Here is a 27,875-nt window from a genome sequence, read left to right as displayed (position 1 = left end):
CAGTGCCGCCCTGAGAGGCACTCAGCTCTGTGGTACGGCTCCTAAGGCCGCCGGGAATGCCAACGCTAAGTAGAGGCGGGCCTTGGGCCCTCTGGGAAATGTAGTTTAGCAAAGAACGTTGCTGCGCAAAGCCTTCTGGGGCTGGAGGTTCGCGGAGTCTCAAGGAAAAGCTGAGACAGTCTAAAACCCGTGTAGCTGGGTCCAGCGCGCCTCAGCCTCCGCCCTTCTCCGCCCCGCTGGGGATTCTGGGAGGCGACGTCGCGGGTCTCGGGTGGCTCGTCAGGTTTCCAGAACCCGCGGTGCTGGGAGGTGAGCTGGGCCTGGCTTCGCGCGGGAGCAAGTGAGCTGGGGTGGACCACATGGAACGGGACGACGACCAGGTGGGTGTAATTGGGTGACTGTGTGACAGGCTACAGGTGTGATAGAATGTGATTTTGTGTGTCACCGTGTGTGTGTGTGTGTGTGTATGTGTGTGTGTAATTGTGTTATCACCATCTGTAACTGTTAATGTGACTATGTTTGTGTATGACATTTTGGGTGTGATTGGGTGAGAATTCGTGTGTATGTGTGATTCAGCGTGTGATTGTGAGTTACAGGAAGATTAAAATCACTTGCCCAGGTTCACACAGTTAATAAGTGACAAAATGGGGATTAGCTCTCGAGTCCTTGCTTTTAATTACTAAAGTAAAAAATAGAGGCCCTGGGTTCTAAGGGTATTGTCCGTGGTCTTGGAGCAGGAACCTCTGGAACATGAGAACTAAATCTGGTTCTCTTCCTTCAGTCCCTTTGTAAACCCAGTCTGAGGACATTGTAGTGAGACCATCCTCAAATTGGCTGACTGTGTGATGGGAAATCGCACCCTGAAAGCTCAGTCTTCCTCTCCTTAGGCCATGGAATTGGAGATTTTAACATTTTCCTCGTCATACCCTTTTATGTTTGGCACTGAGAGAGGTTGATCCGCAGCTCTTTTTCTGATGTACTAAGTGAGCTAAATTTTTGGTTCTGACTTTCTCAGTTAATAAAGAAAAATATTCTCGTTTCCTTTCCAAAATGTATGAGAATCTAAGTGGAAACAAGGATCACTTCTGTAATGCCAAGAGTTGGGCTCATGCAATCTTGACAGTAAGGAAAAAAAGTTTCTGAGAAGTGGATTAAGTTGCCCAAGGACATATAGGCAATGAGTGAAGGAGTAAAGAGTCTGGGAGCAGGTTGTGGGCTATATAATGCCCAAGTCTTTAACACAACTTTTTTTCAGCTGGTTCACTTCAAACTTAGAAAATATTACCCAAAGGATACACAGCTTTTTTTGCAAATAAAAATTTAAAATACATTTCTTTTATGCAGATACTACTTAGGGCTCTCAGATGCTGAGAAGACTTCGATGAGAAGACTTCGATTTTCCTCTCAGGTTACAAAGGCTTTTATGAACAATTTAAAGCTGCATTGCACTAAGGAAATAACTTTGTCAGAGACTGAGTTGGTTAGTGCAGAGTAGCTCAGAATTAGGGTGTCATGTAGCCTACATTTTAGGTCAAGCACAACTATTCTCATTTTCAGAATGGAGAAATGTAGGCTCTGAGAGTACAAGGAACATATTTGAGGCTGTGGAGTTTGTTACTGGTTTAGTGTTAAAATTTGGCAATGACTGCCTCCGGCTTCATTTCTGTGGAGTAATAGTGGTAACATATGCCATCCCTAAAGATGCTTCTCTAAGAAATATATGGCATTGATTTCTCAGTTTATATTGAATATTTCTCATTCAAGCATTGTGGTCTCTTGAAAGAGAACCAGTGTTTGAGTCACACTATAGTCTGACTCTTATGACTTCAAGTTAGTTTTTAAGCTTTTTTGAACCTCAATTTCACTTGTTGGTAAAATAGGGATAATAACACCTATCTTTGCAGTTTTGTGAAGATTAAATAAGTTAATGACAAATACAACATATTACATATTACAGGAGGCACAGTAAGATTTATTTATTCACTTACTAAATATTTTTTTGAGAATGTAACAATGATTTTTGCATTATTGTAGCACTAGAGATATACCAGTGGACCCAACAAATCCTAGCCCTCTTAGATCTACACCATTGATTGGAAAGACAACCTGTAAGTAGGGAAAAACAAGTACTATGTTAGAGCGTGTTAAATTCTAAGAAGAAAAGTAAATCAAAATAAGGAAAAAAAGACTGGAAGTCCCTCTGATATGGTGACAACTGAGCACAGATAGGAATGAAGAAAGGGAGTGAGACATGTCCAGGCAATAAGAAAAGCAAAGGCAACAAGCAGCCTTGAAGAAAGACTGCACACAGTGTTTGAGGAACTATAAGGAAACCTGTGTACCTAGAATAGAGTAAGCAAGGGGGGAAATAAGGTCTAAGGGCCAGCCACGGCCAGATCATACTTCCTTGTTAGCCATAGGATGGATTTTAGATTTTGGTGAATTCAGCCTATCTGTTATTATCAGTCAGAACTTCAGGGATTAATATCAGTTTTGGCCTTTTTCTCAGATCTTGGAAGTGAGTAGGGCTGGGGTTGTGGGGACCACAACATGGGCAATAGTTCTATCTTTGTAAGTCTAAGATCAGCAACATAGGGATGGTCTGCCATTTTTCTTCCTTAACTTTCCCTTTTCAGGACTTCGTTCTCCAAAAGAGAAAATTAAAGAAGGAAGGAAGAATGGCTATTGGACTGTGTGAATCCCAGGTAAGTTGAGGTTTTCACTTTGTTTCCAGAAATGCTACCTCATTTTTTAGGACTTTGTAGTACAGAGAGAGTCACAGATAGCCCAGTGAGCCCTCTCTCCACTTCTCTTTCTCCACCATCCTATCTAATAAAGAGGGAATATGCAAATTGACTATCATGCCATCACAAAGGTGGCAGCGCCCATAGCCACAAGATGGTGGTGCCCAGTCCCCTCAGTCCCGCCGGAGTCCCACAGTCCTTTCAACCTAGCCTGGGCCAGGGGGGGCGGCGTGGCAGGCGCACAGTGTGGCCAGACTAACCCTCAGCCTCCGTGGCTGCCCAGGACTGGCCAGAGATGCAGGCAAGCCTTGGATGGTGGCTGCCCAGCCGCCCAGGGCTGCCTGAGGCTCAGGTAACAAGGGCTGGCCAAGGTTTGCACTGCCGGCAGTGGCAGCAGCAGAGGTGTGATGGGGGCATCACCTTCCCCTGATCGCCGGGTCGCCTCCTGCCCCTGAGGGCTCCAGGACTGTGAGGGGGGCAGGCTGGGCTGAGGGACCCCCTCCAGTGCATGAATTTTCATACACCGGGCCTCTAGTCTATAATAATAAAAGCATAATACGCTAATTAGACTGGACATCCTTCTGGACAAAGCCGGGGCTGTGAGGGAAGCCTGGGTCCTGGGTGCCAGAGGGAAGCCAGTGCCGGCAGCTGGGGGAAGAAAGGCCTACTCTTGCATGAATTTCCTGCATCGGGCCTCTAGTTTGTTCATATAACCCTTCCATGAGACAATTAGTATCTCTTTTACTCAATGTTATGCTCAAGCATGTGATGAAACTTGTACGTGAATGTTTATAGCAGTTTTATTTGTATTTGCCCAAACTGGAAACAACCCAAATGCCCATCATGGTGAGTGGATAAACAGACTGGTTTATATGTTCATTGGAATATTACTCAGCAATAAAAAGGAGTGACTACTGACTGATACATGCAACAATGTAGATGAATCATGCAGACATTACGGTGAAGGAAAGAAGACAGGAAGCATGTACTATATTTGTCAGGTCCAATCAGGAGCCTGAACCCACAGTAATTTGAAGAGAGAGAAGCATCGATCAGACTGTCAAACCTCAGAGGGAAGGTAGGGGAGGGTGGGAGTAAGGGGGAGAGATCAACCAAAAGACTTGTATGCATGCATATAAGCCTAACCAATGGACACAGACAACAGGGGGGTGAGGGCATGAGTGGGGAGGGGTTTAGGGGGTTAATGGGGGGATGAGGACACATATGTAATACCTTAATCAATAAAGAAATTTAAAAAAAATGAAGAGATAATGCTAAATATACATTATGCATTATAGCAGGGGATTGGAGTAAGAGGGATTGGCTACTAAGAAATAAAGAGAATGCTAAAGAGAACAAACAGCAAATAGAAGGAGCAGTCGCTAACCCTAAGATCTAAGATAGAGAACTCGATGACATCCCAGGATCCTGATCTCACGGGAAAACCCTTGGCCTTGATTCACTAAAGGGCAAAGGAGTCTCTATGGTGCTGCACTTGTGGAACCTGCTGGAATCCACCCTCTGGAACTTACCAGAAGTCAGTTCTCCAGGGCGCTAGAGAAAACAGTTCACAAAGTGTCTCACCAGAGGCACTCTGCTAGGAAACTGCCTGAGGTGGGTGCCTGAGGAAGGTGCTGGCTGCCAGCCACTGGAGAAGCAGGCACACTGTGGGATTGGGCTGAAGAAGCTGCCTGCCCGGGGGAACCATGTCTGGAAGTTAGAAGCAAAGCCCTTTCCTCTTGCAACATCTCCCTGGCTCCCTCTACTGGAAAAAGTTAACATTACGCCAGTCCGCAAAAGAAAAAGATTGAAAGGGCCAAACTCCAGTTTAGCAACTTGCAACTGTGAGGCCATAAATCGATAACTGGCACACCATATTGCTGGAAACCAAGATCAACAGTAATTAATATATATGCGAGGAGTCCACCAGAAGGCTGAGTTTGGACTCCCTTTGATATTCACAGGGTGAATATTTACATTTTATTACCTAAAGCAAACTCACCCCAAACCTGATAATCTTACTGTTTACTAAACATTACCATTGATATGTCTGTTTGCATTTCTAAAAGGCAATTGTGTATTCTAGTAAATAAAAGCAGCTGGGAAAGGAGAGGCAGTGGAACTTGATTACTACAATTGAGCTTTTCCCTGGCTTCCCCCCATAATCAAATTAGTATTTCTTGTCTTGTGTATCATTTTGTGCGTCAGCTCTTTCTTCAAGCCTTTGAACCCGAAAGCCACGCTGGCCGTGGCTTTTCACACCATATGATTCCATTTATGTGAAATTCTAGAAAAGAAAATAGAATTTATAGTGACAGAAAGCAGATTGGTAGTTGCCTTGGAGTGGGGGTTGGAATTGACGGTGAAGGGGCAACCCTTTTGGAGTGACAGAAATGTCTCTAGTCACATGTTTGTATACAGTTGTTAAAACTCAAATGTATACATTTGAAACGTGTGCATTTTACTGGATATAAATTATGCACCAGTAATGGTAATTTCTTTTTTTAAGGTACCTGTCTGTAAAAAAAAGAATTGAGTTCTATATATTAAGTTTGAGAGACCTATTGCATATCCAAGTGGAATGTTGATTGAGAGTCATTAGTGTATTTAAAACCATACACAGGACAGGATGAGATTACCTTGAGGTTAGGACTGTGGTAAATGTAGATAGGAAAGAGGTCAAGGACTGAATTTAGGGCCTTCATCATTTAGAAGCTGACAAAAAAAGGAAGAACCAGCAAAAGAGATGGAGCAGGATTGATGTAGAAGGAGAACCAGAAGAGTATGGGTCCTGGAAGTCAAGAGTAGAAAATTTTCAAGGTGATGATCAACTGAGTTACATTATTCTGAGAGAAATTGAGGCAGATGAAGACTGAGAACTGACTGCTGGATTTAGTAACATGGAAGCTGCTGATAGCCTTAAAAGAGCTACTTTATAGAGTGATTTGGATGAAAGCATCATTGCAATAGATTTAAAAGAGAATAGAGGGCTAAAAAAGTGAGAATAGAGACAGATCAAAAGAATTTTGGACAGATAAGATGTACAGGCAGGCTCTGGAAGTAGGCTTGAAGCCATTTGAGTGGGGAATTTTGGAAACTCAAATACCCAGAGCATGTTTATGAGCTCTGGACAGGCGTGTCCAATAATGTACCCATTAGCCACATGTGACTACTCCAAATTGAGATGTGTCATATAAGTATAAAATACATATTAGACTTTGAAGATTTAGTAAAAAAGGAATGTAAAGCATTAATACTTTCATATTTATTACAGGTTGAAATAACATTTTAGATATATTGGGTTAAATAAAAATATTACTAAATTACTTATTGCATATACCTTTTTAATGTAGCTACTGAAAAAGTTGAAATTACATTTGTGGCTCATGTTGTATTCCGTTGGACATCACTGATCTTTGGAAGACTTTTGTTATTATTTTTTTTAATTTTAATTTTTTTTTCTTTATTGATTAAGGTATTACATATGTGTCCTTATCCCCCCATTGCCCCTCACCCCGCTGGTGTCTGTGTCCATTGGTTAGACTTATATGCATGCATACAAGTTCTTTGATGGATCTCTCCCCGTTACCCCTCCCCTCCCCTATCTTCCCTCTGAGGTTTGATGGTCTGATCGATGCTTCTCTGTAGGGAGTGGTTATAGGGTTAAGCCTCGGACTGACCTGTGGCAAAGCCGCAAACAAGTCCCAGCTTAGAGGGCACTGCCCTCTTAGCATAATTAAACTTGATCTTGTTACTGCTCCCTAGATCTTTCCTGGATAGCTAATGGGCTGTGGGGGGTGCAGCAAGTGCTGCCAAAACAAGTGAAACTTACAAGAACATTGTAGATTACCTTGTTTACCTTTGACTATAAAATAAAGCATCTGCTTGCAGTCTGGATCTGTTCTGTGGTCTCAGTCACGCACAGAAGATCCACCTAGACCCAGCTTATTCTCTTTGTCTTTTCTTCATCCTTCGCCAGCCCTCCCTCAGGCTCACCGAACCCTTGGCCGTGCTGGCACGGCACAAGTGGCGCCCAACGCGGGGCTGAGTTTGGCCCAAGTGGCACTCAATGTGGACCTGAGTGTGAGGGAACTGCAATTGTCAGGTGAAAAGAGGCCCCAAGGCGTGCGCACGCAGAAGGTAAGGTAGGGAGCTGAGGTGTGGTAATAGGTATAAAACTTGGGAAATTCAGGATCCTAGGAAGGGATCTCTAAAAACAGTGCTTATTGAAGCATTTTTAAATTTCTTAAGCAGAAAATAAGTAGAAGCATTTTTAAATTTCTTAAAGAGAAAATTTAAGTAGAAAATAGAATATAGAAAATAGAAAATAAGATAGATACAGATTAAGTGGAAAACTAGAAGTAGAAGATAGTACAGGTAAAATTTTGGTAATTTGTTTACTCATAGGCACTGGATCTTGTGGGGTTTTGCGGGTTCAGTTAAGGTGTGGAATTTATGAGGGTTGCAACCCAGGGAGGTTTGGGCAGGGGCAGCCAAGCCTACCTATAGTTCACAGATAGAGGTAGAAAATAGAGAAATAAGTGGTAGGTAGGAGATAGAAAATAAGAGATAGTTTAAAAATAAAAGAAGGGAGAAATAAGCAGTAGAAAGTAAGCGGTAGAAATAAGTGGTAGAAATAGGAGCTAGAAATAGGTAGAAAATAAAATAAAGTAGAAAATAGGAGATAGAAAATAAGAGATAGTTGGGAACTGTAAAAGCAAAGGATGGAAATCCTGGTCAGCAGGACGTTTAAAGCCAAGCCAGGACATTTTGTTAAAGACTGTTAAGCAAAAGATGGAAGTCAAAAGGCTACGGAGAGTGGAAACAAGCAGCCTGGACTGTGCCCAAGATGCAGGAGAGGAAAGCATTGGGTGAATGAATGCCGCTCCAGGACTGATATAGATGGTGGTCCAGTACCCCCGTGGCAGAGAAGCTTCAAGCGGGGCCAGCCCTGGTCCCACCAGGTAGAGGGGACTGTATTCTTGACCGTACCACAGCCTTTCCAGCCAACTCAGTCCCAAAGCCAACTGTCCAAGCAGCCTGATCCTCAGAATCCAGAAGGAGCAGCGCAGCTGATTTGGATGCCAGAGCAGTATGTGCATTGCCACAGGGGACCCAGAAAGGCTCCTTGTCCCTCCATTCAAAAGACTGAGAATTGCGGCACGGAGGAAGGAGATAACGAAGGCCACATGCAAGGGACCGAGATGCCAACCTGGGGTCAGCTGAAGAAGCTAACAACTGAGGCCCAGCAAATGGCAGAAAAGCAAGGAGTGAAAACTCCTTCAGCCTTGTTTATGGCTATGTTAGCATTGGTTAGCTGCCAGTCTTCTATAAAGTCTTGTGCAGCCAAATCTAAGGACACTGAGTAAGATATCCTGAAATTGTTAACATGTCTTAAATTTGGTTTTTCTCTTATTGCTGTATTGCATTGGCTTTGTTTTGTTTTGTTAATAGCCAGAGTTTTGCTCTTGATGTTTAAGTTTTAAAATGTTAACATGTTTGTAGTTTGGGTTTTGCCTTGGCATTGTTTTGTTATTGGGTTTTGCATTGGCATTGTTTTGTTAATATTTTAATGGTCAGAACTTTGTTCTTGATGCTTAAGTTTTACTTTCATTATTAGTAGCTTAAAATTAAAAGAAGGGCAAGATGTAGGGAGCGGTTATAGGATTAAGCCTCGGACTGACCTGCTGGCAAAGTCGAAAACAAGTCCCAGCTTAGAGGGCACAGCCTTCTTTGCATAATTAAGCTTGATCTTGTCACTGCTCCCTAGATCTTTCCTGGATAGCTAATGGGCTGTGGGGGGTGCAGCAAGTGCTGCCAAAACAAGTGAAACTTACAAGAACATTGTAAATTACCTTGTTTACCTCTGACTATAAAATAAAGCATCGACTTGCAGTCTGGATCTGTTCTGTGGTCTCAGTCACGCACAGAAGATCCACCTAGCCAGCCGTGGGCAAACTACGGCCCGGGGTCCGGATCCGGCCCGTTAGGCTGTTCTATCCGGCCCACAGAGCCGAAAGAGTGGAGGGTTCTCTTGCTCTCCCCTCTGCTCCTTTACTTTCAATTTATATTAATTCACACAAACACTCCATCCATGCTTTTGTTCCGGCCCTCCGGTCCAGTTTAAGAACCCATTGTGGCCCTCGAGTCAAAAGTTTGCCCACCCCTGACCTAGACCCAGCTTATTCTCTTGGTCTGTCTTTTCTTCATCCTTCGCCGGCCCTCCCTCAGGCTCGCAGAACCCTTGGCTGTGCTGGCGCGGCACACTTCTCTGTCTCTGGGTCTGTTTTTGTTCATCAGTTTATGTTGTTCATTATATTCCACAAATGAGTGAGATCATGTGATATTTATCTTTCTCTGACTGGCTTATTTCGCTTAGCATAATGCTCTCCAGTTCCATATATGCTATTGCAAATGGTAAGAATTCCTTCTTTTTTACCGCAGCGTGGTATTCCATTGTGTATATGTACCACAGTTAAGACTTTTGTTATTAAAAAGAGTAGAGAAATGGGACAATAACCAGAGTGAGATCATGGAAAGAAATTTGTTTATCTATCTACTTATAGATGGGAAATATTGTATTAGTTTGTATACTGACAGGAATAATTCAGTAAAGTGAGAAAATACTGGTAATACAAGGGAGGTTCTGATATCTCCATGATGTTTACAAGGGAGAAAGGAGACAATGTCCTTGTATGGACAAGTGGAGGGATTGGTTTTATATAGGAAGCCTAGAGTTTTATCTGTAGTAACAGAAGGAAGGCAGAATATATGAGTACTGATACAGGTCAGTAAACATATATGGTGGGCTAGAGCAGGGGTTGCCAATCGGTGGTCAGTAGACTACTGGTGGTCCGTGAGGTCTGAAAGGTTGGCGACCGCTGGGCTAGAGGATGAAGAAGTTCAAAGTGAGAACAGGGGAGTACTTGGTGGTGGTTAGAGAGACAGACGGTATGAAATAGTCATCAGGGTGTGGGAGAGTGAATTTATTAAGGAAGTATAGTAGAGTTGCCTAGTGGTGTTTTTGTTGGATCTCTGGTAATATCCTAGAAGCACATTGGATCAACATGTTAATTAGTCAGGGTTCTGGTAAACTCAAAGGGGACTGTTTACAAGTATATAGAAAAACTACAAAGGATAGTCCTATACCTTGGGGTTTACTGAGTTTAGGCCTGAACCCAGAGAAAGAGATATCTGAGTTGGGGAGGTCCCCTGACAGCCACTGTGGCCTTTGATTGAAGGACAAATCATACAGGGTGGTGTTACAAGGAGGGAGCCAGGGGAAAAAATGTTGAGCCTTGCTCACCTCCCTCCCATATCTTGCATGTGATTTTAACCCAACTGAAAATGGGGTAGGAAAAAGGAGTCTCTTGATGTCATCAATATAGGTTAGCCTTCTGCATTGCAGAAGTGTAGAGGGCTACATGAAAGTTATGTAACACTATGTAGTTGTATGTTTTTTTTCTCTAGCCACGTTTATTCATATTTCACTGTGTAGAATAACCATATTTCATATTTCATTATTTTTAATAAAAAAGGAGACCATTCAATGCAAAATGGAACTGCCATTTTTAAGCATTGAGTACTTTTCCTTCATATGGATATACATAAGAATCTTCACTAAGGAGCAAATATTTCTTGAGTATTTACAATGTGACAGGTTTTATAATAGACACTGGATATACATGAGCTTATAAAACATGTATCCTTCCACTTACACAGCTTGTTATATCAGTGGTATAGCTTAAACTCTAATTTTTGGACATGTAAGTTAAATATAACCTTCCAATCTAAATCTCTTCACATATGCTTCATATTTCTTCAAGATACACTCATGGAAGTTTCTTCTCACATATAGAGTCTAGACCAGGGGTGGGCAAACTTTCTGACTCGAGGGCCACAATGGGTTCTTAAACTGGACCAGAGGGCCGGAACAAAAGCATGGATGGAGTGTTTGTGTGAACTAATATAAATTCAAAGTAAAGGAGCGGAGAGGAGAGCAAGAGAACCCTCTGCTCTTTCGGCTCCGCGGGCCGGATAGAACAGCCTAACGGGCCGGATCCGGACCGCGGGCTGTAGTTTGCCCACGGCTGGTCTAGACCTTCTTTCACTACTCTGAGCCAGGTGATACCCCAGTTTGGGGAATATAAAAGGATTCTCACTGTAAGAATGTCTTGATGCTTAGTATACGTAACATAATACTTTGCCTTTATTCATATACTTTCATGTCATAAATTCATGTTTCATGCTATAAGCTAATTTTTTCTGTGTATATTTCCTTTCTCTTTCACAAAAAATGTATTATTTTTAAGGGGTGAGTCTGTTATTGATATGTCCCCCTTTTTCTTAAAACCTGGGGATGTATTTGTTCCCCAATAATCATTTTCCTTGGACCAATTAGACCTTTGAACTCTGGCAGAACTCTTCTTTCTTCTTCTTCTTCTTCTTCTTCTTCTTCTTCTTCTTCTTCTTCTTCTTCTTCTTCTTCTTCTTCTCCTTCTTCTTCTTCTTCTTTTTTGTGGCTATTACTGTATGGGAGCACTTGACAAACAAGATTTTTTTTTTTTTAAATTTCAGGGGTTGGTAACCTTTAGGGATGTGGCTCTAGATTTTTCCCAAGAAGAGTGGGAATGGCTGAACCCATCTCAGAAGGATTTATACAGAGATGTCATGTTGGAGAACTACAAGAATTTGGTATGGCTTGGTAAGGATGTCTCCCCCATAACGCAAAACCTTCCCTCTGGGGTGTTTTTGCTTCCTCCATTGGGAATATTTAGTGGTTAGCTGAATTTCTACTTCTATTCCCAGGGAATGATTTGAAGTAGTTTTTTAGTGTTAGAAATGAGTAACACCCTTTGCTGTAGAATGATGGTTTGGACTAGCAGTATCAGTGTAGCATGGGAATTTGTTAAATTGCAAATTATGGGTCTCATTCTAGACTATGGAATCAGAAACTCTGGGAATAAGCCCAGTAGTCTGGGTTTTAATGAATCCTCCAAATGATTCCAATGCCCATGAAAGTTTGAGAACTATTGTGGTTTCTGATTCAATAAGTCTGGGTTAGGGATTGGGAATATGTATTTCTGATGTTACTAGGTGATGGTTCTTTTGCTCTAGCACTTTGAGAACCACTGCTATGGAAGAAGTTTCATCTTCTTCATCCTTCATTCTCTAGACCTTTCTCTAATATCCTTTCTTGCCTAATGACCAAGAGATATGAGTCCTGGAACAGCTATAGCGTATTCTGCCTCTCCCGCTTTCATTTTTCTTCTGTATACAGGACTCTCCATTTCCAAGCCCAACATGATCTCCTTATTGGAGCAAGGGAAGGAACCTTGGATAATGGAGAAAGAGATGTCAGATGGTCAATATACAGGTGAGTGATGGGAACTGGGTAGGGCAGGCTGTTGTAAGGTTTCAGTCCAAGTGGTCATGAGCAGGCTGCCCTGGTTCCAGAAGAAAACTAAAATCTCTTTAGCATGAACTTCCTTGAAACCTCACATACACCTTGGTTTTTTTCCTTCCTATATGTTTTAAATTATATTGGCTCTAATACTTCTACCTATACCCTGAATTCCAGTCTTTCCCAGCTCTTCTTTCCTATTTATAGTCAGAATTGTATACATTTATAGATTTATTTTCATGAAAGTTACTATCAAAGTTATATATGCACAGTGTTTTAAGAGTCAGGTGGTTTTATAAGACTTATTCCTTTAAAAAAGGCAGTCTCTTGCCCTGCTTCCCAGTTTCCCTCTCCCTAGAGGGATCCACTTTCTTTTATTTTGCAGTTTCTTTTGGTGTTTCCTTCATGTCTCTAACAAATATATTTATGTTGCTATTTTGTGATTGTTTTTTAAAGTTTAATCTTTATCAATATTTTCACACCAAGAAAATAATAATTTAGTACTTTTTAATCCTGAATCCAATACATATGCACATGTGTGCACACACACATACATATATCTCCCATGCCCCAATCTCACTCTCACCTAAATCATAATTTTGATTGAAATCAGTGTTTACATTATTATGAATTTTAAATGCTTGTCACAGCAGTGCTGTACATATAAAAATTACTTTTTTCTGTAAACTTCTTAAAAATCATTTTTTACTAGTATTTTGCATGACAGTTAACATACAATATTATATTAGCTTCAGGTATACATTCCAGTGATTAGACATTATACAACTTACTAAGTGATCATCCTATTGAGTTTCATATCATCTGACACCATACATAGTTATTAGAATACTAGAGGCCTGGTGCACAAAATTTGTGCATGGGGGAGGGGGCCCTCAGCCCAGCCTGCACCCTCTCCAATCCAGGACCCCTTGGGGGATGTCCGACTGCCGGTTTAGGCCCGATCCCGGGGATCGGGCCTAAACTGGCAGTCGGACATCACTCTCACAATCCTGTACCGCTGGCTCCTAATTGCTTACCTGCCTGCCGGCCTGATTGCCCCTCACTGCCTCTGTATGCTGGCCTGATCGCCCCTAACTGCCCCCCCGCCAGCCTGGTCACCCCTTACTGCCCCCCCTGCTAACCTGGTCACCCCCAACTGCCCCCCTCTGCCTGCCTGGTCGCCCACGCAGCCTGCTGTTCAGTCGTTTGGTCGTCCCTTACCCCCCTGCTGGCCTGGTCATAGGCAGCCATCTTGTGAAGGTGTGAGGTTTAATTTGCATATTACCTCTTTATTATATAGGATTATTGACTATATTTCCTATGCTATACTTTATAACCCCATGACTATTCTGTAGCTACCAATTTGTACTTCTTAATCCCTTCACCTTTTTCACCCATTTCCCAAACCACCTTTTATCTGGCAAAGTTCAATATGTATCAATGAGTCTGTTTTTGTTCTGCTTGTTGGTTGGTTTTTTTAGATTCAATTATTGATATATATGTATTTATTGCCATTTTATTGTTAATATTTTTTATCTCTTCTTTTTCTTCTTCTCCTCCTCCTCCTTCTTCAAAAAAGATGCTCTAACATTTCATATAATACTTATTTGGTGGTGATGAACTCTAGCTTTTTCTTGTCTAGAAAGCCCTTTATCTGTCCTTGATTATAAATGACTAGAGGCCTGGTGCACGAAATTCGTGTACGGGGGTGGTGGTGGTGTCCCTCAACCCAGTCTGCACCCTCTCCAATCTGGGACCCCTCGAGGGATGTCCGACTGCCCGTTTAGGCCCAATCCTACCGGGATCGGGCCTAAACGGGCAGTCGGACATCCCTCTTACAATCCAGGACTGCTGGCTCCCAACCGCTCACCTGCCTGCCTGCCTGATTGCCCCTAACTGCTTCTGCCTGCCAGCCTGATCACCCCCTAACCACTCCCCTGCCAGCCTGATTGATGCCTAACTGCTCCCCTGCCAGCCTGTTTGCCCCTAACTGCCCTTCCCTGCAGGCCTGGTCACCCCTAACTGCCCTCTCCTGCAGGCCTGGTCACCCCTAACTCCCTCCCCTGCAGGCCTGGTCCCCCCAACTGCTCTCCCCTGCAGGCCTGGGTCCCCCCCAACTGCCCTTCCCTGCAGGCCCGGTCGGCCCCAACTTCCCTCCTCTGCTGGCCTGGTCACCCCTAACTGCCCTCCCCTGCAGGCTTGATCACCCCCAACTTCCCTCCCTTGCAGGCCTGGTCCCTCCCAACTGCCCTCCCCTGCTGGCCATCTTGTGGCAGCTATCTTGTGTCCACATGGGGGCAGCCATCTTTGACCACATGGGGGCAGCCATCTTGTGTGTTAGAGTGATAGTCAATTTGCATATTACTCTTTTATTAGATAGGATAGTTCTGCTGGGTAATCTTGGTTGTAGGTCCTTGTTTTTCATCACATTGAATGTTTCTTGCCAGTCTCTTCTAGCCTGCAAAGTTTCTTTTGAGCAATCAGCTGACAGTCTTATTGGAGCTCCCTTATAGGTAACCAGCTGCTTTTGTCTTGCTGCTTTTATGGTTCTTTTTGTCTTTAAGTTTTTACATTTTAATTATGATGTATCTTGGTGAGGGCTTCTTTGGATTCATCTTGTTTTAGACTCTGTACATCCTGGACTTACTTGTATGTCTATTTCCTTTACCAGGTTAGGGAAGTTTTCTGTCATTTTTTCAAATAGGTTTTCAGTTTCTCTCTCTCTCTCCTTCTGGTGCCCCTATGATGCAAATGTTGGTATACTTGAGATTATCCCAGAGGCTCCTTACACTATCCTCATTTTTTTTTTATTCTTTTTGCTTTTCTGATTGGGTGTTTTTTGCTTCCTTATACTTCAAATCAATCATTTGATTCCTGGGTTCATCTACTCTACAATTAATTCCCTATAAATTATTCTATCCTTCATTTCTGACTTTTTTTTTAATAGTTTCCATGTCCTATTTTATGCTAAATTTTTTCAGCATCCTTATAGCCAGTGTTTTAAACTCTGCATCTGGTAGTTTGCTTGTCTCCATTTTGTTTAGTTCTTTTTCTGGAGTTTCGTTCTCCAGAAAACATGTTTCTTTATCTCCTCATTTTGGCAGCATTTCTTTGTTTCTATTTAGCATAGGTAGAGATGCTATATCTCCCAGGCTTGGTAGAGTGGCCTAGTGTAATAGGTGTCTTGTAGGGTCCAGTGGCACAGCCTTTCCATTCACCTGTGGTGGGCATTCCAGGTGCTCCCCCTCCCCCCTGTGTATACCCTCATGCTATAGTTGAGCCTTGATTGCTGTTGGCATGTGAATGGGAGGGATTTATCCATAGGCTAGTTGGCTACAAGGACTGGTTTTGACTACCATGGAGAATCAGCTGTGCTGGGTTCCACCCACTCCATGGAGCAGGACTCATGTCAGTGGGACTGTGGTGCCTATTGAGTCCTCCCCTTGAGTGTGTCCCTTGTGGAAGAGATTGAATGGTGCTTCATTGTGGTCTAAACCTGTCCACTGGGTGTACTGGCTCGGGCTCCCCAGGAGGTGCAGTCTGAGGTCACCTGCCACCTGTGTTTTGAGCTACAAAACTATCTGCAGATGGATGCTACTTGTGCTGGGCTTGGAGGTGTCCAGGGGAAGCCAAGCTCTGAACCAACACCAGCTGCCAATAGTTCTGGGTCTGGGGCCACTTAGTGACATGTATGGAGCATGCTGAGCATCCAGGTGCTGCTTGTTTGAGAGATTTTAGGAAAGTCTGAAGACAGGCCATTTGTATGGAAAAGCCACTAGAAACAGCTTCAGTACAATTACAAGTTAGGTGGGACAAGATCTCAGGTAATCACCAGGGTGTGGTTACCTGTGTAGCCAGGTTGATGGAGACTCAGATGTGGTGCTTGCCTGCTGGGTCTGTGAGGGGAGTGCTCATCAAAGGAACAATGGCCTCTACCAGCACTTCTGTCTTGGAGAAAGCTGCCCCTACAGTTCTTGCCCTGATACCAGCCAATTCAGTTCATCCTTGTATGTCTCTGATGCCTTTGGAGCTGCTGCACCAGTGCTAGAACTCAGAGGGAGTAAGTCTGAGTAAGTCCATGCATGGGCCCTTTAAGAGGAACTGCCTGGGACTCCAGAAGCCCTCTGTCTCAGCTACAATCCTCGCTGATTTTTTTTTTTAATATATTTTATTGATATTTTACAGAGAGGAAGGGAGAGGGATAGAGAGCTAGAAACATCGATGAGAGAGAAACATCGATCAGCTGCCTCCTGCACACCTCCCACTGGGGATGTGCCCGCAACCAAGGTACATGCCCTTGACCGGAATCGAACCCGGGACCCTTCAGTCCGCAGGCCGACGCTCTATCCATTGAGCCAAACCGGTTTCGGCAATCCTCGCTGATTTTATAGCCAGAAGTTATGGGGACATTTCTTCCTGGCACTGGAACCCTGAGCAGAAGGGCCTGGTGTTGGACTGGGACCTCTTGCTCCTCAGGGGAGACTTCTGCAACTGAGATATTCCTCCTGATTTTATCTGCTACATATGCATGTGGGACCAGCCCTTTGCATCTCCATCCCTTCTACCAGTCTTGATGTGGCTTCTTCTTTATATCCTTAGCTATAGGACTTCTATTTTAGCTGGGATTTGGCTGTGAAGAATGATGGTTGTTCTTTAGTTTAGTTGTAATTTTGATGTGGTTGCGAGAGGATGTAAGTACTGCATTTAACTATACCGCCATTTTGACCAGGCTTCTGTATAACTTTTTATTGTGCCTGTAGTTAATAATTGTCCAGGAGCCTTTTCTATTTGTTTTTCTGCTTAATTTAAGACACTCAGACACATTAGGTGATCTGCTGATTTCATCATCCAGGAGAAATTCTCAGAATCTTCATATATACCTTACTGAACAAATGGGTCATTATATCTGCAGCTACTGAATCTGGGTTTAATCTGATGTTTTCTCATGATTAGATTGATGTGTAATGCATTTTTTAAAAGAGTGCCACAAAAATAATGTTGTGTTCCTCTCAGGGCATTATAATGTTGATATGTCTTATTATGGATGATGTTGACGATGATTAATGGGTGAAAGTGGTGTCTGCCTCATTTCTCCATTGTAAGGTTACAGTTTTTCTATTGTAATTAATAAATATGTTGGGGGAGATACTGTGAAACTATTCAAATTCTTCTAAAACTTTTGTTAACTAATTTTAGCCTCCATTGGCTTAATGGATCTTATCTGCAACAGTTATTAGTGTCCTGACCTAATGATTTTTTCACTTCCCTCTTATATTAATTAGGATTGTTCTGTAGGGAAGAGCTGTTCCTTCTCTCCCATTTTGTTATATATTCAATTATTTCTTTATGTTTATGGAATCATGGATTTTTATTTTTTCTGAAGTAAATCCAATGAATCATTATTTAGTTGCTAAAATTGTTCTGGGTTCGCCATTTGGCATCTCCTTCAAGTTAGTTTCTTTGACCTTTTGACATGTTCCCATCATTTTTGAGCACTTCCTTTGCAATTCCAGGTGTTCCAACTTCATCTTCTTTTACTTATCCCAGCCTTGAATCAACCACTTTCCAAAGAGTCCTGGTTCCTTTTTTATTTTTTTGAAATAATTAGAAATGAAGGTCTGGGCATTAAGTGTGCTCAGTGCTATTGGGATGTCATTGCTCCTAAGCCCTCACCACAGATTGAGCTGAGAAATATATGTATAACACACATACACACATATAGACATACACACACGTCTGTTTTTGCCTCTATCTTTTTATATATTAAAACTATCTATTTATATTGATATAATGATTCTAGTCCTGCTTCACAGTGTTTATTATAGCCTTCTTCCTTTACTTGTAATTTCTTTTTATGACAATGAGAAACAATATATTTACTTATTTGCTCAATTTTAATATTTACATAAAGTCAATTTCAGAATTTCCCATGTATTTCTCTTTGAGAAACAAATTTACCAACTAGATTACATTATTTTCATATGGTTCTTTTTTGTGTGTCTTTAATCTTACAGTATTCAGTCAAGGTACTATATTTCAAAGTTACTTAGGTTAGTTTTTTTAGGTTCCCTTGTTACTGTTTGTATTCTAATTTTGATTCCTACCACATCCTCTTTGGTTTTAATTGGAGTGTTTTATTTATTTGTTTGTTTGTTTGTTTTTGGTCTCTGAAACATCACTGTGCTATAACAAATAAAATCAGAGCTCTTTAAGAATGTATCTTCAGAAATGTGTTGCTCCCTTCTCATCCCTACTATCCTATTTCTATTTCCTACTTCTTTGTACCCCTTTCTTACCCACCCCTTGTAGATTACCAGTCTCTTTATTTTTGGGATTGTTCTCTATGTTTATTTTGCACAATTGAGCAGATACATATGTAGTTTCTTATATCTGCTTGTATGCTACATGAAAAGTAGCATACTGTAGATTATCTGCATTTTGTTTTTTCACTTAACTATATGTTAGAGGTTGTCTCTGTACCCCTGGCTCTTGTCTTGCTTATAGGAAAGAATTCAAACAAGAGACAGTGCCAAATAGCAAAGCATGCAAGAGTTTATTTGTAAGAAAAGGAAATACACTCAGATATAGTTCCAGCTTAGCTGGCCAAAGTCTAACCAAGTGCCCTGCTTGTTTGGACCTTTGAAATTTTATACTCCGGAGTTGGGTTGTGAAAAAAACACGCACAAAAAAACCTCCTCAGGTTTCAAGTTGGCCCCACCCAGATATTAAGCTATCTGTTAGACTACATTCTGGAGGAGGTTTCAAGTCTCCCCTTCCTCATTCTTGGGTTGGCTAACTCTTGGTTAATTCTTGTTTGCCATGCCTCTCATGTCCTCCCCTAGATCTTAACTATTCTGATTCATGTCTATCCAGCTACCTACTCTAACATTCCCCCCATTAGTTGATATAGACCAAATTCACTTGGGAAGTTGAGGGACACAGTTCTGGCTTCTGAATCTACTTCCTGCTGAATTTGGCTGTATTTGCCCAATATCCCTTGCTCTCTGTCCAGGGTGGCTACATTGGGGTAGAGTGGAAGTGCTGTGCAGCCTGGTCCAATAGATTTTGATGTATAGGCTGATAGCCTTGTTGAGTCATCATTTGTAGATGTATTGCTGTATGCAGGAGGAATAAAAGCCATTAGTTTGTGTCCAACATCCCGGGATTTCTTTGCTGCCATCACCACCCTGTTTCTCCAGTAATTGGAACCATTAGCATTCTTTTCATAGTCCACATCCTAGTAAGCCACAAGTGATTTCTTGAGTAAATAAAAAGTAGTTGTTGTTTCTCCAGTTTACGCCTAGTGCATGAGTTAAGGTCAGAGGCAGAAAAGATCAAAACAAGCTTAAAATGAAGTGCCTAGAGGTGCACAGATAAATGAGCAAATAAGGAAAGAATAGGAGTATTACAAGGGGAATTAGAAGGAATTAAGAGGCCATGTTTGAGGAATTTGGATATGGTTTCCTGTGAGCCCTCTTTCACCTCAGAGTTAATTGGATATTGTTTTTTATGTGGAAATTTTGTAAGATTTTTAATTGAGTCATTGTAGGTTTATCATATTTTGTTTGTCCGAGGACTCCCATTGCCTATACGAGGGTCAATTCCCAAAGTTTTCCTGTGTCTAAAGCAATTCCCTCATTTGTTAGCATATAATACCATTATTTGAATTGAGTCCTCCTGCCTGGAAAAGATTATTTGAGTTTTGATTTGAGTTTTGATCTTACTTAAAACTAGAGGTCCGGTGCACAAATTCGTACACAGGTTGTGTCCAGCCAGCCCGCCTTGATGGGGGACAATCAGGGCCCGGCCAGTGGGAGGGGGAAAGATGTGGGAGGTTGGCCAGCCTGCCCCGCCCCCGATTGGGGGAGGGGTCTCAGGTGGTTGGCCACTGGCCCCATCCCCAATTGGGGCCTGATCGGGGGCTGGGCTAGCCTGGGGGAAGGGCCGTGGGTGGTTGGGGGGGGGGGCGATTAGGGGCCCTGATTGAGCCAGTTGGCCGCCACAGTGCACATCATAGCAACCAGTCATTCTGGTCGTTCCGGCATTTCGAATGCTTGGCTTTTATATATATAGATGTCTCTCCCCAATAAGGGAGTGGGACGTTTATGTATTGTAAGAAAAAAGTGTGCAAATGTGGTATACCAGCTCCCCAGAGACAGTTCAAAGGAGGAGTAAAAGTGTCTTGTGGTTGGTTTTCCCTTCACTCCCATTATCTGACTAGTTTGTGAGGAGAGTATCCTAGAATAGGAAGTTAGCACAGAGTGGGAAGCTCCTGTATCAAGAAGAAAATTACCCTTTTCTCCATCCTGGTAGACTTACCCTTTTCTCTATCCTGGTAATGTTGATGGTCTTGGTGGGAGTTGATGTAGATTGAGGGACCCATCAGTTCAGAGCCATTAAGGAGAGGGAATAAAACCTTGAGGTTTTCTGACCCTTCAGGCAGTCCTGTTTCCAATGGCCAAATTTGTGACATATGGGGCAGGGCTTGTTAGGGCCCTTCTTAGGGCTTTTTTGTTTACAGTGCCCAGGCTGCCCACATTTGTGGCAATTACCAGGAGAGCCATTTTGGGGTCACCCTTGGCCCAATACTTGAAGGTGCTTTCCCTGCTGTGGCTGATATCCCTGTAATGGAGCTAACATCTGTGCCTGCCTCTTCTTCTTGCATTGTTCCTTTGTCCAGGGCCTCTCCTACTCTTCTTAGTCTCAATTATAAAAGACCATGTTGAATGTAGTTAACATGTGAAGTGGAAGTACCCATGCCCAATTTTTGTAATTTCTTGCATATGTCTGGAGCCGATTGGTTTATAAATTTGTACTTGAGGAGAATGGCTCCTGCAGGTTCAGTGGGGTCTAAATAGGTAAATTTAATGATTGCTTCTCTCAGCCTTTCTAGGAAGGTTTAGGGTTTTCCTGTGGTCCCTGGTGGCTAATTTGTTGTAGTTGATAGTTTTTTTTGGGGGGCCTTGTGATCTAAGCAATGAATTATATGATCCCAGTACCATCTGCATGATTGAGAATTTTAGTCCCCGTTTGGATCATCTATGGCAGTGGTCGGCAAACTCATTAGTCAACAGAGCCAAATATCAACAGTACAACGATTGAAATTTCTTTTGAGAGCCAAATTTTTTAAACTTAAACTATATAGGTAGGTACATTGTTATTAACTTAATTAGGGTACTCCTAAGCTGGCCTTTGCTAAAAACTCAAGGGGCCAAAGAGACGCATGTGGCTCGCGAGCCGCAGTTTGCCGACCACTGATCTATGGGAATGGCCCTACCTCCCCGGGGATATTGGCGATTTTGGACATTTAGCTTATCAGCATATTCCCATGCCATTCGACATACAAATTCCTTTCAGTTGAGGACATAGCTTCCTATAGAAGAAGGCTTAGATCCCTCCCAAGTTACCTCAAAAATTGCTGTAACCTTTCTCCATTTATAAATTTGTCAGGATCATCAGTGACACTTTCTACTTTGTCCTTTATATTCATTAGGTACTACATAGAAAATGGAACCAGTACCTTAGTGATACCCTGTAGTCCTGCTGCCTCTTGTAATGGGACAAAAGACATTTAACTAGGATTCCATGGTATGGGGAGCTGGGCCCCTGGAAGAGGAGTATGGTGTTGGTTCAGGAGTCATTGCCTATGTGACTTCTGGTGAGGTTATTTCTTCCTCTAAATGGGTTTTAGGAACATGGGTCATTTCAGCAAGTATTGCAGGATCTATCTTGCAGCCCTTGCATAAATTTCGGTCATTCCTTAAGGCTTTAAAGGCCTGGACAAAAGGAACCTCTGTCCAATTGCCTTGTCGGTGACAAAATTGGTTAACTTATAAGATGGTATTAAAATTCAGCTTGCCATTCTTGGGCCATATCTCTTGATCCTCCAGTTTGTATTGGGGCCAACCCATATTATAGAAAAATACTCATCTCTTTTACTTTAAAGTCTGGGGGTCAAATTTATTCCAGTTCTTTTAAGATGCATCCCAGGGGCAAATCTTGGGGAATAGATGAACTGTTCCTCATCTGTAAGAGAATAGAGGAGAAAAGTGCTAGGGAATGTTCAGGCATCCCCTAACATATCCTTACCTTTACCCTGCTGAGGAGTAGGCATCCCAAACTCCTAGCTTCCCTGGACCTTGGATTAGCTGGCCTTACCACGTGCTCCACCTCCAGCCCCTTCCTCGTTTGGCATGAGAATATTCTGTCCTACATGTTGTTGCCAGAGTCACGTAACTTCTGCGGGATTTATTCCTTTTGGATGCACCCCATTGTGTCTTATTTTCTTAAATTCCCAATTATTGCACCTATAGCTCTGCCATTGCCCTTGGCCTTTTATAAAATTAAAGGTGGTCAATCGGGCCAGTTTACCCAGTGAAGGAATTCTCCCTATGTCTCATGTCATCCTAAAATGGAAGGAAAAACTATGAAGCCAATATTGTTGATTGTATGAATGATGGTAAATTTGTCATTCAAAATAGCTTTCTAGCCTCCCTGGAATCCCCTCTCCCAGCTTCTACAGGTTCATGTATATTAAATGATGAAAAAGGTATGGAAGTCCCCTTCCACTCAAGAGTAAAGTAGGGGAGAGAAACCAAGATGGCGGCATAGGTAAGCACCTAAACTGCTGCCTCGCACAACAATTTCAAAACTACAACTAAAAGACAGAACAGACACCATCCAGAACCACAGGAAAGCTGGCTGAGTGAAAATTCTACAACTAGAAGGAAAGAGAAAAGCTCACAGAGAATTGGAGGTACGGCAAAGGGTCTTTGTGTGTGCAGAGAGAAAGGGTGGCTGAGAGCCTGGCTGACTTTCTCTGGCGGAAGGGGGAAGGAAGCCCCCAACTGCACTGAACCCCAGTTCTGACTGCACTGAACCCCAGTTCCGGGTGAGCCCCTGGGGACCCACGCTCTTACGGGGGGAGTCTGGACTCTCAGGGGGAGACTCAGGAGCCGGGGAAGGCGGAGGACTGAAAGCGCGCGCGTGCCAGTGCGCACAAAGGCTGCGGAGGTTGCCACAGGCTTTCCCTAGTGGAAGGGAGTCGGAGGTTCCTGAGTGCACTGGGCCCCAGTTCTGACTGCACTGAACCCCAGTTCCAGGCGAGCCCCTGGGGACCCACGCTCTTGTGGGGGGAGTCTGGACTCTCGGGCGGAGACTCAGGAGCCAGGGAAGGCGGAGGTCTGAAGGTGCGCACGTGTGCGCAAGGGTAAGGCTGACAGGAAGCCAAGACTGAGACTCTACCCCATCCAAGCTGAGCACAGAGGCTATTGCAATTTGGCAAGTCTAATCCTATAAGGCTGTCTCCAGCACCGAACTTCTCCCAGCATAGACACAGCTGATCCTTACAGCCAACTGGCCTGGAGGTCAATTCTTCCCAGTGATACCAACAACAATCAAGACTTAATTACAACAAGGCTGTACACACAGTCCACAAAGGGGTGCACCAAGAGTGTCCACCTCAGGTTAACTGGGGAGGCAGACCCACTGGGCCATATTGGAAACCTAGCACACAAATCTACCTTACCAACTCAGGGAAGCAGTGAAAATGCGGCGTCAAAGAATCAGATCACAAACGAAAGAAATGGAGGAAAACAAACGACTGGATATAGAATTCAAAACCACGGTTATAAGGCTTTTTAAGAATATCCTAGAAAAGGCCGATAAATATAACGAGACCCTCGAAGATATGAAAAAGGACCAACTAGAAATTAAACATACACTGACTGAAATAAAAAATATTATACAGAGACCCAAAAACAGACAAGAGGAACACAAAAATCAAGTCAAAGAATTGAAATACAAAGAAGCAAAAAACACTCAACTGGAAAAGCAAAAAGCAAAAAAAAAAATCCAAAAAGTTGAAGATAGTGTAAGACGACTCTGGGACAACTTCAAGCGTACCAACATCAGAATTATGGGGGTGCCAGAAGAAGAGAGAGAGCAAGATACTGAAAACGTATTTGAAGAAATAATGACCGAAAACTTCCCCCACCTGGTGAAAGAAATAGACTTACAAGTCCAGGAAGCGCACAGAACCCCAAACAAAAGGAATCCAAAGAGGACCACACCAAGACACATCATAATTAAAATGCCAAGAGCAAAAGACAAAGAGAGAATATTAAAAGCAGCAAGAGAAAAACAGTTAATTACCTACAAGGGAGCACCCATACGACTGTCAGCTGATTTCTCAACAGAAACTATGCAGGCCAGACGGGAGTGGCAAGAAATTTTCAATGTGATGAATAGCAAGAACCTACAACCAAGATTACTCTACCCAGCAAAGCTATCATTCAGAATTGAAGGGCAGATAAAGAGCTTCACAGATAAGAAAAAGCTGAAGGAGTTCATCACCACCAAACCAGTATTATATGAAATGCTGAAAGGTATTCTTAAAGAAGAGGAAGAAGAAAAAAGTAAAGAGAAAAATTATGAACAACAAATACATATCTATCAACAAGTGAACCTAAAAATCAAGCGAATTAAAAACCTGAGGAACAGAATAATCTGGTGAATATAATAGAATCAGGGGCATAGAAAGGGAGTGGACTGATAATTCTCAGGGGGAAAGGGGTATGGGGAGGTTCATGAAGTGACTGGACAAAAATCATACACCTATGGATGAGGACATTGGCGGGAAGGTAAGGGCAGAAGGTGGGGTGGGAACTGGGTGGAGGGGAGCTATGGGGGGAAAAAGGAGAAATAATTGTAATAATCTGAATAAAGATTTATTTAAAAAAAAAAAAAGTAAAGTAGGAGTCAGTACCCAGGGGTAGGTTTCCCTAAAAGTACAGAGAAGACATTCCTTGCTTTGTCTATTAGCTTTTTCTAAATACCTAGAACATTTTGTGAAAGTGTTATAGTCATGAATCAATCCTCTTACTAGGAAGGAAAAGTCCCTGATCCTATTTTCTGTGAGCAGAAAATGAAAATAACTATGGGTGCCTGACACAGAAGGTGAGAGGCTGCATCCCATAGTCATGAAGGTCAGGGCCCTCCACTGACAGGCCCTAATCCTATCCTATATAATAAAGAGCTAATATGCAAATGGTCATCACAGTGTCGTGGCTCAGAACACAATACTGGGGAGAGAGGAATGGGGACCAGCCAGGCACAAATGAGCTCGCAAAAGAGGAATGGGGACCAGCCAGGCTGTGGCTCAGGAGAGGGACAAGCCACCCACCCCGGTGCCAATGGCTGTGCCTGCAGCTCGGGAGAGGGACAAGCCACCTGCCCCGCAGTCCTGGGTGTCAGCGCCTGCAGCTGTGGCCCGGGCAAAGCCACCCATTCACGGTCCCCTGGGTGTCTGCAGCCAGCCAGATGGAGGGAAGACCAGCTGGAGGAGGGAATCCTGGGTCCCGGGTGCAGGGTGAGGCAGAGGCAGTTAGGGGCAATCAGGTCAGCAGTTAGGACGATCAGGCAGGCAGGCAGGCGAGCAGTTAGGAGCCAGTGGTCCTGGATTGCAAGAGGCAGTCAGACATCCCCCGAGGGGTCCTGGATTGGAGAGAGTGCAGGCGGGGCTGAGACCCCCCCACCCCCGTGCATGAATTTCGTGCACCGGGCCTCTAGTAAGTGAATAAAAAGCCTCTCAGCATTAGGACCTTAACCTGCTCTCCTAGAGTTTTAGGCTGATGTAATTTCCAGGCACAAATTAAAAGCTGCCTGTTAAGAGGTTCAGGTCAATGTGTTGCCTGGCAATGTTGAAGAATACATGTTAAAAGTAGAAACTCATCAGTGTTCTTAAAGAAGAATCCTTTGAATCTCTCTGTCCCATGATGTGTTTTTTTAGCTCTTTGACAGATGCAACATAAACCCAGAATGCAATTTCTACATAGGGGGAGACGAGAATGTAAATTCAGGAGCCTGGTAGGGCAGGTGAGGCACCTCAATTCATATGAGCCAAAGTAATGTGTTGAGAATGTAAGCGTGAGGCAGTTATGACTGTGAATGGAGTTCTCAGGGCTCTATGTAATGGGTCATAGTGTGCTGTTTGCTCCCAGAGCCCATAACACCGCTGGTCATTCCCACTCCTCTTATGTGTCTTGGTTTCTCTTGCCAGGTGTCTAGAACAACGGTGAGGACCAAAGTTTAATTACAGCTGTGTTCTGGAGTCTCTATGAGACCCTTACACCAGGAAGATCCTCTGACACCTGCATAGAGACCCTCAGTCACCTGAGAGTGTCTACTTGTGCAGATTGGAGGGAAGATGTTCCTCTTACCTTCTGCATCAGTTCATCGCCAGGCACCCATTACTACTTTTGTTTTTCACTCATAGTAATTTCCTCCCAATTAACTACAATTGCTGCCTCGCCTTTCTGATCTTGGACAAGAAGCAAAAGCAAAATAGCCCTCTTTCCAGCCTTGTGGCCAGAGGACTTATGGTTTGTGCAATCTGAGTCATGACACCAAGATGCTAGAGATGATCTCTATGCCCCAATTCTTGTCTTGCTTGTAGGAAGGAATTAAAACAAAAGACAGTACCAAATAGCAGTAAAGCGTGCAAGAATTTATTTGCAAGAAAAGGAAATATGCTTATATATAGAGTGGTTAGCTTAACTGGCCAAAGCCAAACCAATGTCCCGCTCATTTGGACCTTTGAAATTTTATACCATGGAGTTGGGTTGTGCAAAAAATAAAAATACCTCCTCAGGTTTCAAGGCTGCCCCACCTGGATATTAAGCTCTCTGTTAGACCACAACCTGGAAGAGGTTTCAAGTCTACCCTTTCCTCACTCTTGGGTTTGCTAACTGTTGCTTAATTCTTGTTTGTTACATCTTCTCCTTGATCTTATCCTGGCTCTTGTCTATCTAGCTACCTACTCTAATATACATATATGTATTAAGTCCCTTCATATTAGTTAATAGGGAGCTGTCTCATTATTTTAACATCTGAAAAATACTCCATTATGTAGATGTTATAATTTATTCCACTACTCTAATGTGTGGACATTTAGGTTTTCAATATTTTACAGTTACAAACAATGTTACAATGAATCACCTTGCACATGTATATTTTCTGTGTTGTTGAAGCTGTGTTTTCAGGGCAGATTCCTTAATGTGGTATTGCTGAGTAAGTGCATATATAATATTGTTAGGAATTGCCAAATTCCCCTCCAGAAAGGTTGTACCAGTTTGATTTCTATATTGGGTTTCTCTTGCTGGTGCCTAAAACAACAGAAAGTTATTATATTTTTAGCTGTCAAAAATGAATCTTACCAGGCTAAAAATCATGTTTTCCTTCTGAAGGCCCTTTGGCAGAAACTGCTTCCTTGCCTTTTTATACTTTTTTGTAGGTCCTTTACCCATCCTTGTATTTTAAACTTTGTAGAATCTCTTTGTTTTAAATTTAGGGTTTATATGCAATATAGAATTGAGTTTTGCTTTTTGAACCAATCTGAATTTTATTTCAACTTAATAAATGAAAGCCCAATTGCATTTTAAAAGTATTTCCATTAATTTTTTAGAGAGAGAGGGAGTGAGAAAGAAGCATCAATGTGAGAGTGAAACATTGATCAGCTGCATGTCCCCTACAGGGGATCAAGCCTCCAACCTGGGCACGTACCCTGACCAGGAATCAAAGTGGCAACTTTTTGGTGCATGGACAATGCCCGACCAACTGAACCACACCAGCCAGGGAATTTTTTATATATTTGGGCTTACTTCTGTATATGGTTTTATGTTATTTTTTGTTTGTTTTATAGTTTTTTAAAAAAGACTTTCACTTATCTG

The 27,875-nt window shown here is 42.8% G+C and overlaps 1 protein-coding gene across 1 annotated transcript in view; it reads left to right on the top strand.

The window, feature by feature from the left end:
* The first annotated feature begins 295 nt into the window (after positions 1–295).
* ZNF527 (zinc finger protein 527) overlaps positions 296–27,875 on the top strand; it is a 63,343-nt gene continuing 35,763 nt past the window's right edge. The window contains exons 1-5 of the mRNA XM_080644815.1: positions 296–380; positions 1,345–1,408; positions 2,637–2,705; positions 11,322–11,448; positions 12,025–12,120. Coding sequence (XP_080500941.1) covers positions 1,382–1,408; positions 2,637–2,705; positions 11,322–11,448; positions 12,025–12,120 — 319 coding nt within the window. The 5' untranslated portion in view covers positions 296–380; positions 1,345–1,381. The remainder of the gene's footprint in view (positions 381–1,344; positions 1,409–2,636; positions 2,706–11,321; positions 11,449–12,024; positions 12,121–27,875) is intronic.

Source organism: Plecotus auritus (genome assembly GCF_963455305.1).
Source record: "Plecotus auritus genome assembly, chromosome: 10".
NCBI classification, from domain to species: domain Eukaryota; kingdom Metazoa; phylum Chordata; class Mammalia; order Chiroptera; family Vespertilionidae; genus Plecotus; species Plecotus auritus.
The sequence above is the reverse complement of the archived record's forward strand: the minus strand, read 5'-3'. Positions and strand labels throughout refer to the sequence as shown.